General features: G+C 62.8%; 4 protein-coding genes across 4 annotated transcripts; all 4 read left to right on the forward strand.

The window, feature by feature from the left end:
• Positions 1-682: 682 nt before the first annotated feature.
• LMXM_24_1435 (hypothetical protein) lies at positions 683-3,427 on the forward strand (the record flags this gene model as incomplete). The annotated part of the gene is made up of 1 exon (XM_003875910.1): positions 683-3,427. The coding sequence occupies one exon, from the start codon at positions 683-685 to the stop codon at positions 3,425-3,427; it is 2,745 nt and encodes a 914-aa protein (XP_003875959.1).
• A 1,381-nt stretch (positions 3,428-4,808) lies between these two features.
• Positions 4,809-6,086, forward strand: LMXM_24_1436 (conserved hypothetical protein; the record flags this gene model as incomplete). Its single annotated transcript, XM_003875911.1, has 1 exon — positions 4,809-6,086. The coding sequence occupies one exon, from the start codon at positions 4,809-4,811 to the stop codon at positions 6,084-6,086; it is 1,278 nt and encodes a 425-aa protein (XP_003875960.1).
• Positions 6,087-8,967: 2,881 nt separating this feature from the next.
• Positions 8,968-10,563, forward strand: LMXM_24_1440 (conserved hypothetical protein; the record flags this gene model as incomplete). The annotated part of the gene is made up of 1 exon (XM_003875912.1): positions 8,968-10,563. One exon carries the CDS (start codon positions 8,968-8,970, stop codon positions 10,561-10,563), a length of 1,596 nt encoding a protein of 531 aa, XP_003875961.1.
• Positions 10,564-11,274: 711 nt separating this feature from the next.
• LMXM_24_1450 (NPK1-related protein kinase-like) lies at positions 11,275-13,089 on the forward strand (the record flags this gene model as incomplete). Its single annotated transcript, XM_003875913.1, has 1 exon — positions 11,275-13,089. The coding sequence occupies one exon, from the start codon at positions 11,275-11,277 to the stop codon at positions 13,087-13,089; it is 1,815 nt and encodes a 604-aa protein (XP_003875962.1).
• Positions 13,090-14,410: the final 1,321 nt, after the last annotated feature.

Genomic DNA, 14,410 nt, shown 5'->3' on the forward strand with positions numbered 1-14,410 from the left:
CGGCGGCGGCGGCGGGGGGGGAGACGTGTCGGGGACGAGAGAAGAGAGGTCTGCAGTTCTTGTGTGCCATACATGTGTGTGTGTGTATGTGTATGTGATGGCCTGTCCTATGTTAGTGTCGATTCCAGTCATCTTGTCGGAGGTGTGTCGGTGCAGACCAGAGCAGCAACACGTGGCCTTGCAGTGCGCGCCTGCGTGCTTCTGCTCTGTCCGTCGCCTTCCTTCGCGTATGGTGCGTGTATGTGTATGTATACCTGCGTGTGTGTGTGTGTGCATCATCCTCGACGACGACACGGGCTTTGTTGCCCAAACCGTCATTCCTCTGCCGTTTGGGAGACGCCACGATACCCCTTCCTGGGCCCTTCGTAGGGAGCACACGTGTTGCACAAGAGAGGGCTCGGGGAGACAGGGGGCGTCGCTCGTCCTGTCCGACACACTCCTCCGCCTCTACTGAACACGTCATTCCGCCCTCCTTCTCGCCTTCCTATCTTTTTTCTGGCCTCTAGCACCTTTAGCGGCTTGCACACGCACGCACACACACCGGTGCCCGCACCCGGACACAAGCGAAGCGATCGCACGACACGCACACGGCGAACTCGCGCTCTCGCACCTCTGTCGTTCTGTAGTCCTCTTGCCCCGGGTTCCTTCTCCGGCTCCGCAAGTGGGGTGTAGAGGTGGTACTATGTCTGCTAGCGCTGATGCCGGCCCGCCCGCTGCCACGGTACGGCAGCTCCGCCTTCGCGGCGGCCAAGACACCGACAACAGTGACAGCGAGGAGGAAAAAGGCGGAGCGGCCCCGAGGTGGCGTGGTGGCGCGAGTGCAGGCGCGACGGCGGGGACTCGTCCTACGGATGCGCCGCAGGGGACGTCGTTGCCGACCGCTGCGGCCGCCACCTCCGCATCACTGCCTCCACGGGCAGGGTCCTCGAGCTCGTTGGAGCTGTTCACATCATCCTCGTCGAGGTCCTCATCACCGGCTCGCTCTGAGCTGCCCCCAGGCCTCATGAAGTCAACGGCAGCCCCCGCCACCGCCGCGCTCAAGGACCTGCAGGGTGAGAAGCTGAGTGGCAGCAGAAGGAATAACGGCAGGGTCAGCGACACCCATCAACGGGGCCGCGGCGTAGGCAACCGCGAGCGCGGCGGCGGCGACACTGCGCCGGCCAGACAGCAAGTGTGGAGTGCTGGCTCGCCTGTGGGGGCATTATTGACCCCGACGAGTATGCATTCGGCGGTGGAGGAGGACAGGCAGACCGTGCCAGGCAAAGCGACTGCTGGCGAGGCTGCTGTGGTGGTAGAGGTGTCCCCAATGCCATCGCCGGCCACCTCCGCCTCACTGGCATTTCACACGGCTGCGGTGCAGCCGCGATCGGCTGCGCCAGGCCTCTTCAAAGGAAAGGAGGCGTCGCCACCGACAGCAATCAAAGGCGCCGCCTTTACCACCTTTCCCACCGCTTTCTCAGCTGACGCTGCAGGCGAGATGTCGCGGCCTGCGGCGTTCGCCCCCGCCACGACCGTGCCGAGTTCTCCGGCCCTGCCAAGCACAACTAGCATAGGTTCGCTCCGAACTGATGCCATCCCCATCGTCGAGGCCGCCGTTGCCGCCGTTTATACGGGCGGTCCCAGTGAAGCGGTACAAGAGTCTTCCCGGACGAGTGTTGGTTCCGCGGCATCACCGATGGGGGCCCTCAAGGCTCCTCTGGCGGCGCAGAGCTCATCGTCTTCCTTGGATGGTGATCCTGTCGTACTAGCACCCGTGCAGATTGCCAGACCGACGAGCACCGGACGCCCTTCCAGTGACGCGGCCACTGCCACACTGGGTCTTTCCATACGTAAACTTACCGTGCCGTTCACCACCGCGGCGGAGGTGGACACGTTACCATCTTCCTCGTCTTCGCGGCAGCTTCTACCATCTACCACGCGGCCGTCTACTGCTGCCGCTGCTTCTGCTGCTGCTGGGCGGACTGCGACTCCAGCGGCAGCCTCCACTGCTTCGTCATCCGCCTTCACCGCAGTGCCCGACGGCAGAAGCAGCGCTTTGGGTACTGGCAGTCCTATGCTGTCCGACCCGGGCAGTGTCGTGTACAATCGTGTGAGTGCGCAAGGTCGCGGCTCCGTGCCGTTGAACGTACTCGAGGGCCCGTCGCGGCCCAAGTGGTGCGGCCTGCCGGGCGAGCATACGGCATCCCCCTCCCCTGCCACTGTGGCGGCACAGTCCGCGGCTATCTCAGCAGCGCCTCCCCCACCACCTGGGCCTGTTGTCTCGACGCAGGCTGCCCACGCAGCGGAGCCAACGCCAGCGGCGGCGCGTGCCAGCGCGTTCTCCACGTCGCAGCCGTCTGTAAACCTGCTTACTCGGCCGCACCGGCAAGCGCCCCGGCAGCCGGGAGCGACTCACACGTCTGCTGTCCTCTCCCTCATTGAAGACGACGATGAACGGCCACGGTGTAGCTCCCCTCCGGCCTCGAGTACCCCATCAACAGGGAGAAACAGGGCAGAGACAGGGCAACCAAAGACCGTGAGTGTGCAGGCCCGCAGCCCCCCGTCGTCGTCCACCGCGTCACCACCTTCGCCACCCACAGGGCGTGACGCTTCTTCCGCGGACGGCGCGACGTCGCCTCTCCTGTCGCGGTCTGCCACCGTGACTGCAGCTCAGAGGCAGCGGGAGGCAGCTTTGGTGATCTACGATGATCGCGTGCCCCCTGAAAGACGGCGGGCAAAGCGCCAGGCGGGGCCCATGACCGGCCAAACAGCTGCGATGACTCTCACAGACCCTATGTCGGTGTGTGTGCTGCGCGGACTACGGACGGACGACCGGCAGGATGGAAACAGGGAAGGCCCACTGACGTGTCGTCCCATCTTGCGCATTGTTGGTGCTGGATGGCGCAGGAGTCCTGTCGACTGGGCTTATGGAAAGCCCCCGCTCGATCGCAGAGCCGCCGAGGATGACGATTGTGAAGGTGTAGACGACAGCGACAACGCTACTCGTGGTAGGCTTGATCACTCTGCTGCAATACACGGCTTCTCCAGTGTACCCACTGGGCACGACCAATATCCTGTGCGGAGCTCCGGCGAGGACCGATCAGCGAAGCTAACGATGCATTCCGCAAACAACTACACGGTGCAGCGACTCTTTAGCGCGACTCAGCCGCAGCAGCCGCAGCACAAGGCGCGCGCCGGCTCCTACGTCTCCGGCACTGGTCACGGTGAATCGGTGCCATGTGTAGTGATGCGCCTCGAACGGCAGGGCGCGCGGACAGCAAGTGACGTTCATGCCACTCACGGGGACGTCAGTAGCGGAGGACCGTCATCCGCAAATCTCCCACCCGCTGCGGCATCGAGAAGGGCCGCGGTGTCGCCTCTCACCGATGAGTCCGTGAATGTCGACTTGCTCAACTACCGCCGCTCTCGACGAAAGCAGCAGCGCTGACGTGGACGGCAGCGTTGCCTGCACTAGGACTGCGATGCCCGCTGTCGAGGTAGCGGTCAATGCTCGCTTGATCTTTACACTCGCGTCGTCACGTGTGCCTTGCCCACGCGCGCGTGCGTGTTTCACGGCTCTACATCTGAACGTATCGCCTGCTGCAACTGAGAGCTCAAAGTGCCCCCGTTCGGCGCTCTCTGCGTGTGTGCCCCCACCTCTCCCGCTACCACTCTAACCATCTTCTCTGCCATCTAGATCATGACAGGTCCTGCTTTGTGACTGTGTCCCCAGAATCTCTGCAGAGACAGAAACATGCGTGAAGACGCAACCAACTCCCGCCCGCAACAGCAAGCCTAACGTGGTAGCCGCACAGCGACGGGGTCTGTGCACGAGGCGTAGAGGGACGGTATGGGAGAGGAGGTCTTACCGTGTGTCGACCTTCGAATCGCCCATCTCGACCCCCTCTACTCTCCCGATTGCTCTCCCGTCGCCGTCTCCAGCATCCTCCCTCAGGTCTTCCACCCCTCCCCGCCCCATCTGCCTCGCAGCTCAAGCGTCGTGTCACACGTCACGCACGCGTTTGTTCGAGTGCGTGACGTGTGGGCGTCACCCCCCGTTCTCGCTCGCTCGCTTCCCACGCGCGTATGCGTGAGGCAGGGCGTAACGGTGCACAAGAGCTGCACGACAGCGACTCCGTCGCTCATGCACACACCCACCAACCTTTCCATCTTCTTCCCCCCATACGGCCGCACAGCGCAACTCCTTCGAAGCGATGAGTCAGCTGAGGCTGCGTCGATCTTATCTCACGCAGCGGGAGTCCCATCCGGCGACGGGGTACTTGGCGGACAGGCACCACGTTGCGAACTGCAGCAGGAAGCGGCGGCTCAGCCGGTGTGGCGTGTCCTGTACCACTTTTCTGTGCATCCTTTTCTCTATAATTGCCGTGGCGGGCTTCTTCGGCTACGCCGTATCGCGGAGTCCCAAGGACCTGGATGAGCAGTGGGATGACGTGCGCTCTTATGCGGCGTGGTGGTGGTCGACGATGCGCGGCACGACGCCACCGTGCACCTACGCCGGCGTGCGACACTACAGCTGGGGCGGCGCGGTAGACAACACGGGTAGGTGTGACTGCTGGCTTCGTCGTTGCCCTCCAGCGAGGGTCGGGCCGTCTTCCCGTCGCCAACCTTCTGACAGCAGGCGGCCGCTGCGGCCTCCTGTTTTGGTGTCGACGCGGTTCTCGTCACCGCCGACGGTGAATGGACTGTGGGAAAAGTGCGTCGCGGCGCAGACGCCGTTGACACCTCATGCCTTCGTCCACCCCATCCGCCTCTACGAGGCGCCGCACGGTGTGGCGGCCAGCGGTCTCTTCTCGAATATCCGAACCCCAATGTGCGTGCAGTCGGGTCGCGTGTACGCGGTGCTGCCGCCGAACGTGTCTTCCATCACCGCAACCTACAGCTTGGGGAGTTATGAGAACTTCTTCACGAACTTGACGGATGCGGTGCTGAAGCGTGGCGTCAAGTACCACCCGCTCACCACAGTGCCAGCGGCTGGTGTGCTCATGGCGGTTTCTGGGCAAACTGGAAACCTCTACACCTTGATGCACGAGGGTCTGCGCGGGTGGGGCTCTCTCATGGAGGAGGGCTTCGGCCTCGGCTTCGACTCGGTGGGGGACAAGAAGGCGTGGCGCAAAGTGCCGAAGCAGGTGCTCTTCCTTGATCACCCGCTCATGGGCATTCCACAAGAGGCGGCGCACTCGTCCACGGTGGCGCGGCAGCTGGCCAACGCCTTCTCAGAGCCGACGGAGTCGCCCTTCTTCGCTATTGCGCCTATCAGTCGCATCCGCGCTGGGGAGGCATCACGGGAGCCGATGTATTGCTTCTGCGGTGGGTTCGTGGTGCCGTCGGTGGGGGTGCGGGACGAGGGCACTCTCAGCCGGTCGGGCTACGGCTACATGCGCCACGTCGTCAACCGGCACTTTGGTGGTGCGCCACTGGAGGGTGGCAATGCATGGTCTGCAAAGGAGGTGGAGGAGACACGGGTGGGCAGCGTCTTCTACACCCCCGCGGTGCGGAGCGCATGGCCGCCGCAGGATACCGCGCTGGAAATAGCGCACCATGGCGATCTCAACCGGCGTCGTCGGCCACGCCTGCTGTGGATTGGCCACAACCGCCCGTGCATCATCGATGAGAGCAGCATCATCTCCGTCGCAAAGGATATTGGCTTTGAGGTGTACGTTGACACGCAGTACACGGCACACACCAGTGCGGCGGAGCAGTTTTACCTCGCGCGCTACGCAGACGTGGTGGTTGGCTTTCACGGGGTGGCGCTCATCAACGCCGTCTGGATGGATGCGACAAGGCGCGAGTCATGCCGCACGTTAGTCGAGTTCCTCCCATACGCGCAGGCGAACCAGGTCGAGAGCGTGTACGGGGAGCCGGTGGTGGCGTCCGGCAACGCGTATGTGTCGGTAGTTCCTGTGGACGCGAAACTCGCAAGTTCCAACTATGATACAGAAGCCAAGCGCGAGCTCATGGGCGAGGACAAGAGAGTACGTGCACGCGCTAACCACCTGGCTTTCACGAAGCACCGCACCAGCTACGACCTGGTGCAGGTAGAGGCGCAGCTGCGGGAGCTGCACGCCAAGTTGCAGAAGTGCCTGTAGGCACGCACGATTCTGTTCTCGCGGACCCTGCCAGCAGTCGCGAACCTGAGCGCCTTGGATCCCTCTTGAGCTGCTGCGACCCACGCGTGTGGTGTGGAGCTCCTCCTTCGCGCTGCCGCTGAGCGGCTTCACCACCACGGCCACACAGGCGTTGTTTCGTGGGTTTCACCTCGTCCTAAACCTCTTGTATTTTGTCAACGCGTCCATTCTCTCTCGGGCCGCTCCAACGCCACGCTGTCAAGGGCCTGACCGCTGGCATCAGCAGCGGTACATCGCACTCACCTCCCCCCTCCCCATGCCGTGGGCACCTGGCCCTGCCACCACCAGAGGCGGTTTGGCATTGGGATGAAGGTGGGGCTGCTGGGCTCAACACAGAGTGTGTGATGGGGGGCGGGGCACGGGACCCTGAGATACCACGCACTGAGAGAGGTGTGTGCCCCCCCTTCTCCTCGTTATCCGGGACCTCGTCCTGGAAAACTCGCGAAAAGTTTGGAAGGCGAGCCATGTGCATACCTGGCCATAGAACGTGAGGGCGACAGCGAAAGCTTTTCGGGATGGGAAGGCGCGGACAAAGACGGGTGCTTGGTCATCTCTTCGCACACCGACTCCTCTCGCCCCTCCTGTAGAGATGTATGTGCGCCTGATGTGAACACCATTTTCATCGACAATATCGGTGCGACAGCATGTGAGGGAAATGCCAAGGGGGCCAAGATTGACAGCAGAGGCGGCGGACAGGCTATGGTGACCTGGTGGTGTGTTCGGGGGAAGGGGAGGCGGACGGTGGTGGTGATAGGGATGGGCATCACCCCTCCCAACCCCCAACACACGTGCCAAGAACCACCCACGGAGATACACATCTCGCTTTCTTACCTCCCCTCTGTGCACGTGTGTGTGGGGGGAGGGAGGGGAGCATAGCCAAGAGCGCGACACGGGCGCGATGTGTACAGAGAGGTGACGGGAAAACGGAAGAGACGCACGCGTATGGCCTCTGCCGATCTCTTCCGAGTGTTGACTCTGCGCGTCCTCTTCTCTGTGGCGCGAGAGGACACGCTCGAGGAAGGCAGAGCAACGCTTTCAAGGGGCAGGCCAGATACTCCGGCCTTGAAACGCACCGCTCTCTTTTCCCTGGCAGCATCCGGCTTCCGTTCCCGCATGGCTCTCCTGTCGCCACCCACGCATGCTCGCAACACCCTCGCGTACACGGGCTGATGCGCCTACCGTAGTGCACTCCCCCTTTCTCCCCCTCCTCCTTTTGCTGCTTCTTGCCATCACTTCCCCCCCTCTCCCTGAGGATGATGCCGGTTACCTCATCGCGGTATCAGGGCCGCATTACACCCTCACCCCTTGTGGGAATGCCAAGCAGCCGTCCTGTGGCCTGCCCTCGCGTGTTGGTTGCGGACTCTTGATGCCGGCGGACAGGTGTGGGCTGGCGCTGTTCCAAAGAGAGTTGGGGCCATGACGCCCCTTTTACCGGTCCACTGCGCATCCTGTCGACGGTTCAAGAAAGCTTGATACGCCCGCTCCCGCCCAAAGGCCCGCGGATTCAGGAGGGGGAGGAATGCCCCCCTGCCGCCGCACAGCCTCCCAGCAGCGTCCCGCTTGTCGCGGCACATGCGGGCAAACCATCCAGGCACACGCCCCCCAGGGAGCAACGGCGCCCCGAAGCCGGCCCCAGGATCCGAAAATGTGAGCACTGCACGCGCGCTGCCAGCGGTGGTTGGCATGGTGGATTCCAGGAGGACATCCAGGCGTCGGTGGGGCGCGAGTGATGGACGGGCGGGGCGTGAAGCGATCCATACGAGCCAGTCCCAAAGCACATGGGTGCAACACGCGCGGCATCTCCCACATCCCGACCGGGTGGGCTGATGGGGCGCAGATGCCGGAAGCGTGACGGGGACACCCCGAGCTGCACCATGGAGTCCTCCCGACGCCGGTGTGAAGAGTCACCGCACCACATTGAGGAACGCCGCTGCCTGAGGCGACTGAGAGGGCGAAGCATGGCACACAGCCGAGGGGGTGCAGGATCTCGGCGGGCTCTGACCCGCGGCTGGCGAGCCTCCTTCCTGAGCTTGCCCGGGATGCGCCTGCACCACCCCCTGCTGTCCCCGCGCGACGGACGCCAATGCTTCCGCCCACGAGCGCAGGACCCTGGACGCGGCCCGCTTCGGATCAAGTTGTGCAGTACACCCTGACCCGCGTGGCGCCGGTCGAGCGGGACGTGCGCAACAGAGTGGACGAGGAGGGAGTGGGAGAGTTCGATAGAGACGCATGGCCGGACTCGACGGCAGGTCGGCTCGTGCTGGTCGGCCAGGACTCCGCCGTGGGGCAGCAGAGGTGGGTGGACTGTGGTTGCGCATTGTGTCTATCAGCGGACTTGTTCGTGGCAGCGTGACGCGGTCAAAGGGAAAAAATGAAAAGAGAAGGGTGGTCTCACTTAGCCTCCCTCGTCCTGCTCGACTTGATGCGCGGGTGTGCATGCCTGCTTGTACACGCCTGTGCCTACCGGTGCATGCGTGTTGTTTTGGTACGCTTACGGGCGTGCCAGCACGCGGCGTGTCACGCACCATCATCGCCCTTATCGTGGCAAGCGTTATTATCCTTCTCTGCCTGCTTCTCTCTTCGTGGTGGCGGGACCCCGCAGAGATCCCCGAGGCACTCAGGAGAGGAATCGAGGGCAGCACCAAGCGCAGTCCTGTCGCACATGTGCCGCTCTCTGCATACAAGCACACGCATCTCCCCACCTCCCCTCCCCCGTCGCACCACACTGCTGCTCAAGAAACCCCAGCAGGAGCAGCAGCGCACTTTCTTTTGCGGTTGTTTCGTGTGCCCCGTCTCCAGCAACTTGGTGTGTGTGTGTGGGTGCGAGGCAGTTGTGTGAACGATGAAGAGGCTGATCGCTGGCATGGTGGGTGCACCGCGTGGCGCCGATCTTTTTGGTGGCGCCGCGGCGTTCCTCCACACAGCAAATCTTCTGGACCCCGTCCTGCGTGATAGCACCGCTGCGGCAACGCGAGCGCCTCGTCGAAGCCTCTCGTCTTCGTCATCGTCGTCGTCCTCTGCTTTCAGTGGCTCTCCCCGTTGCGGCAGCGCTGACGCAAGCGTCGTGAAAGGCGTTTTGGGTAGGCTGAGACAGCTCTACCTCGACTTCCAGATCTATCGTGGCCGCCAGCTGGACGCTGCGGCGGCCGTCGAGCAGCGCCGCCATGGGGACAGCGACGACGCCGCTTTCTCCACCGCTGCAGCTGCAGCCAAAGCGAAAAAGCATGGCGACCAGGCCGGTGACGCGCAGGCTCGCGGGCGCTGCTCGCCGCTGATCTCGCGCAATGCCGCCCTGTGCCCACGCAGCGTTCTTTTCGTTCCAGGCTCGAAGCCGCGCGCCTTGGCCAAAATTCCGACGCTGCCGGCGGATTGCTTCATCCTTGATCTCGAGGACAGCGTCGGGGTAGCGTCGAAGCGGCGGGCGCGCGAGAACATTCAGGCTTTTGTCGACGACCTGCAGAAGGAGCAGCGCACACAGCGCGGCGCCCAGGCTACCACCGGCACCGCTGGGGGTGGTGAGGCTGCTGCCGAGGCGGGCGACGCCTATCCCCGCCTGATTGTCCGCATCAACTCACCGGACTACGACCCGGTGACGGCGATGCTGGACTTGCAGCTGGTAGGCCTGCTGGGCCCCGCTATTGAAGGCATTGCGTTACCGAAGACGACCGTGCGCACGCATCAGCTCATCAAGGACTACGTGTACCCGTCTCATCAGCTGTGGGCCTTCTTCGAATCGCCGCTCTCCGTCATGCAGGCACCCCTTATCTGCGGACAGCAGGTGTATCGGTACGCCGTCATGGGGTACAACGACCTAAGTGCCGAGCTGCAGCTGCCCATGGCCACACCCCCGACTCTGCCGGGCGCCACCGACGGCGACCCCGTTAGCGAGGACGTCAAGGGGTCGCTGCACATTGCGGCGCGGCTGCCGTTGTGGCAGAGCACCGTGCAGGTGCTGCTGGCCGCTCGTGCGCATCACATGTTTGTCATCGATGCTGTCTTCAACGACCCCACTGACAAGGCCGGCTTCCGCCGCAGCCTGCAGGAGTGTCGTCTCCTAGGTTTGGATGGCAAAACACTCATCCACCCGGGACAGATTGAGCCCACCAACGCGGCATACACACCAGCGGAGGCGGAGGTGGCATGGGCGCAGCGCATCGTCGAGGCGGTGGAGCGCTCTGGGGGCGATGTGACCACAGTGGACGGCGCTATGGCGGAGGACTTGCACCAGCGGCAGGCAAGACATGTTCTTGCGTTGCATCGAAGCGCTGAGCTGGAGAAGACGCTCCGAAAGTCCGAGGCGCCGCAAGGTACCGCTGGGATCGGCGTCTCTAAGGAAGCCGCGGAGGGCACCACAGTGACTGGGGTGGCTGGAGGCGATTCCAACGAGACTGGCCGCCAGCCTCGCCGCACTCCCTCCCGGCATCGTTATGTGAGCTGATGATGACTGCATGCGGCGACTGAAGTGCTGATGAAGCACACCCAGGGAAGCTTCCTCCTCCTCGCTCGCTCTATCTATCTGTGTGTGTGTTTCGGTTTACGCGCACGCGCTCTTGTGGTCTTCAGACACTAAAGGGGGGAGTGGCCAAGCGCGGGCTGAGGGGTGGGGTGGGGCGAAGAGCGCTGGACTCCGTTAGCGGGCACCCACAGCAGATTTTCGCCGCGCATCGTAGCGCCACAGACGTGCCTGTCTCTCTCTCCCGCTCCCCCTTTTCGGCCCTGACGGTCGTTGGGGGGGGTGTGAAACAACGCACAGGATGCTCGCAAACGACAGACCAGGTGTGAGTGGGCAGCGCGGGACACGACGCACTTTCCCCTCTTCCTCTGCGTGCATTTTTCCCTTCTCCTGCCACCTTCCACGACCACTCTCCCTCTCAGCTTTGCTGGACCGTTGTGCCACGCCACGCTCTCCCCCTTCCCTCTCACCTTCTCTCTGCCTGCAAGCACCTTCACTGCATCTTCATCAGACAGATGTAGAAGGCCATGCGTGGCAGCTTCTCGCACGCGCTCATTGTCCACGCAGTTGATCCACGCACCCCTCCACACAGTCGGACACCCACGTGCATCGCTCTCCTTCCCTCAATCACTTTCTCTGCTCCTGAGTTGCCTTAGCGACTGGGACACTCTCGTGTAGATGCCTGGAGGCGGCGGGATGGTGACGACCATCGGCAACGGCGGTGGAGTTGTGGCCACGTGTGGACAGTGCGGGACGGCGTTTCAAAAGAGAAGCGCGCGCTTCTGCAGCCGATGCGGCGCGCAGCGTGATGTTCTAGCTGCGGCGGTGGTGACGGCAGCCGCCGCGGTGAGAAAGTCGAAGGCTAAAGAGGCGGTTGTGTCGATGCCGCCCTTGGCCTCCGCCGGCAAGGAGTCGGTCTCGGGGCCACTGGGTGATGGCGCGAAGGGCACGCTGCGGCCGTTCGATCTAGAGAAGCTCAGCGAGAAGAAGCGAAGTAGCGGCGGCGGTAGTGTGACCCCACCGCCCTTGACAGAGGTGTCGCCGTCTGCGCTAGAGTTTCGCGATCCAAGCGAGGTCACATCCATCACCACACCGAAGCGGCGAGCTAGCCTTGCAACCGGGGCTGGAGGTGTGCTTTCCTCTGCCGTTGACACTTCTCTTACCCTTTCTGGTCAACAGCAGCGGCGACTCGGGCAGCGCGCGTCTTCCAAGTACGCCAAGGACGGGTCACTCACCGAGTCGCCTCTGGCATCGATGGCTGACCCGGACCAGCTTGAGCATGTGCTCACCTCGTCTTCACAAGAGAACGCGGCGACGGGAGGCGGTGGGGGCAACGGCGTTGGCCGAAATTGCGTCCCCATCCCGCCCCCCGAGAAGCGCCCGCCGTCCACCTTTCCACTACCTGTGGCGCTAGTGCGCAGGGACGGGGGCAGGGCAACAGTGACTGATGGCGCAGACTTCAAGGGCGCCTCGGTGAAAACACCTCCCACTGCCTCGCCGGCGGACACGCAGGCGCCCACGAGAAACGGCGGCGACAGCGAGGAGGCTATCGCGTCTCTGCGCCCATCGGCGGAGGAGGAGGCACAGTACACGGCCTGGGTGACGCTCTCGCCGGACGACCTCACCCCGGAGATGCTGCAGACTAGCAATGCTAGCGAGCTGCGACAGTGGCGCAGGGGCAGCCTCATCGGCCGTGGCACCTACGGGTCTGTCTATCTCGGGCTCCTTCCGGATGGCAGCTTCCACGCCGTCAAGTGCGTGGAGCTGGGCAACAAAAAGGCCGCAACCGATCACCTCGGCGCCCTCGAGCTTGTCTCACTCTCGCGAGAGGTCAATATGATGCATCGCTTGCGACACCAAAACCTCTGCACGTTCAAAGGCGTTTACTTCGACTCGGAGAGCGTCTCCGTCTGCATGTTCATGGAGTACATTGGCGGGGGCTCCCTCTCCGGCCTCGTCAAGAAGTTCAAGCCGCTGCCGCCCTCGGTGGTGCGCAGCTGGACGCAGCAGCTGCTCTCCGGGTTACACTACCTACACAGCCAGCACATTATTCACCGCGACATCAAGGGCGACAATGTGCTGGTCGACACCACAGCCGATCCAGTCACCCAGTCGCAGATCAAACTTGTCGACTTCGGCGCGGCGCGGCGGCTGACAGACGCCGTGTCGCAGAGCAGCACCGTGATCGGCACACCGTACTGGATGGCACCCGAGGTGGTGGACGCGTCCGGAGACGGGAGCGGGTATAGCTACAAGGCGGATGTGTGGTCGGTGGGGTGCACTGTGGCGGAGATGCTGACGGGGCGGCCGCCGTGGCCGTGCAAGACGAGTGCACCAGCCGCTATCATGATGATTGCGTCTGCCACCGGGATGCCGACGGAGATTCCCGAAGAGGAGGCGACGCCAGGATGCTTAGACTTCATGCGCCAGTGCTTCATCCGCGACCCGGAGAAGCGACCGACGGTGCAGCAGCTGCTGCAGCACCCGTGGATACAAGCAAAGATGGAGTAGTGCGGGGTGGGGGTGGGAGAAGCGATCGAGGGAAAGGAGAGACGAAGTGTGTGTGATAGCACAACGCCCTGCACCAGGATATCGACGACTCCCGCCACTTGCTCATCACCATCGCCGCTGCTCTGTTTCTCTTCCCTTTCTCTCGCTTCTCCCCCCTCCCCACGCACACGCCCACGGTGCGCTTCTCTTGCATTGGTGCCTCGGCGTGGGCGACTTCCCGCTTGACAGCGGGAGTATGTACATGGAAGCTGCCGGGTCTCTCTCCGGCGTATACGTATACGGATATGTGTACTGCTCCTCTTCCTTTTTATTTATTTTCTGCCGTCGCTGTGTGTCGATGAGCAACCGAAGCGGTGACAGTGTCTTTGCAAAGGACGCGACCAAGTGCGAAGGACGAAGGATGGATCGCACGCCGGATGAAGCAACGATCTAACCCTTCGCGACTTTCTCCCTCTCCCTCTTCGCCTTTCTGTGTGTCCGTAGACGGCGCCGCCTTTCTCCGCTGTCTTCCTTTTCGATTCACACATACACACACATGCTCTGCATGTTAGCTCTTGTTGTTTTCTATTGTTTTGCGCATGTCTATGCGCGTGTGCCGTGGTTTGCACACCCCTTCGTTGTCTGTGCCCATCTCTCTCTCTCTTTGTTCTGTACTTACGCAGTTTATAGCGACCGGAATACACAAGAAGACCCACCGTCCACCACGCCCCGATGAGGAGAGCGAACACGCCCACGGAGGAGGAAAAGCGCCATGATAGACCCCCCCGCCTTCCACGAGGCGCCCATCAAGCATGCCTGCTTGCGTGTGTGTATGCAGGAGCGTGCACTGCTCACTCCTGTCCCCCCCTTCACCTTCCCCTTCTTCTGTTGTTGCTCTTGTCCCTCCTTGATGGAACTCCCTGACACCGCACCTCATCCTTCCTTGCTCACTCCCATGCGCGCATGTATGCGTGCGTGCATCTGGGGCATGGATGCCATGTCATACCCTTCTACTCGCTTTTTTGTTTGGGCCGTGGCTGTGTGCACGTGCGCCTCTGTCCTTTTTTTTGTGGACGCCTCCCTCTTCTCTCGTCTCGCGGAAACCTTCCCTCCCTCCCTCCCTCCCCCGAACGCCCGCACTTGTCGTTCGTCCCCGCCCATCCGTCCATTCATCCAGCAGCTCGGTGACGCGTAACAGCATACGGGCACACCAACACGGACAAGGTACAGACCTCCCCCCCACTACCGCCATCATCCGGTGCTCGTAAAGAAGAGATACACACACTCAGGCACACGCGGCTCGGGTGGCACCGCTTTCTCGGCGTTTTTGTGTTCACTCCCC

The sequence above is a fragment of the Leishmania mexicana genome, chromosome 24, assembly GCF_000234665.1.
Source record: "Leishmania mexicana MHOM/GT/2001/U1103 complete genome, chromosome 24".
In the NCBI taxonomy this organism is placed as follows: domain Eukaryota; phylum Euglenozoa; class Kinetoplastea; order Trypanosomatida; family Trypanosomatidae; genus Leishmania; species Leishmania mexicana.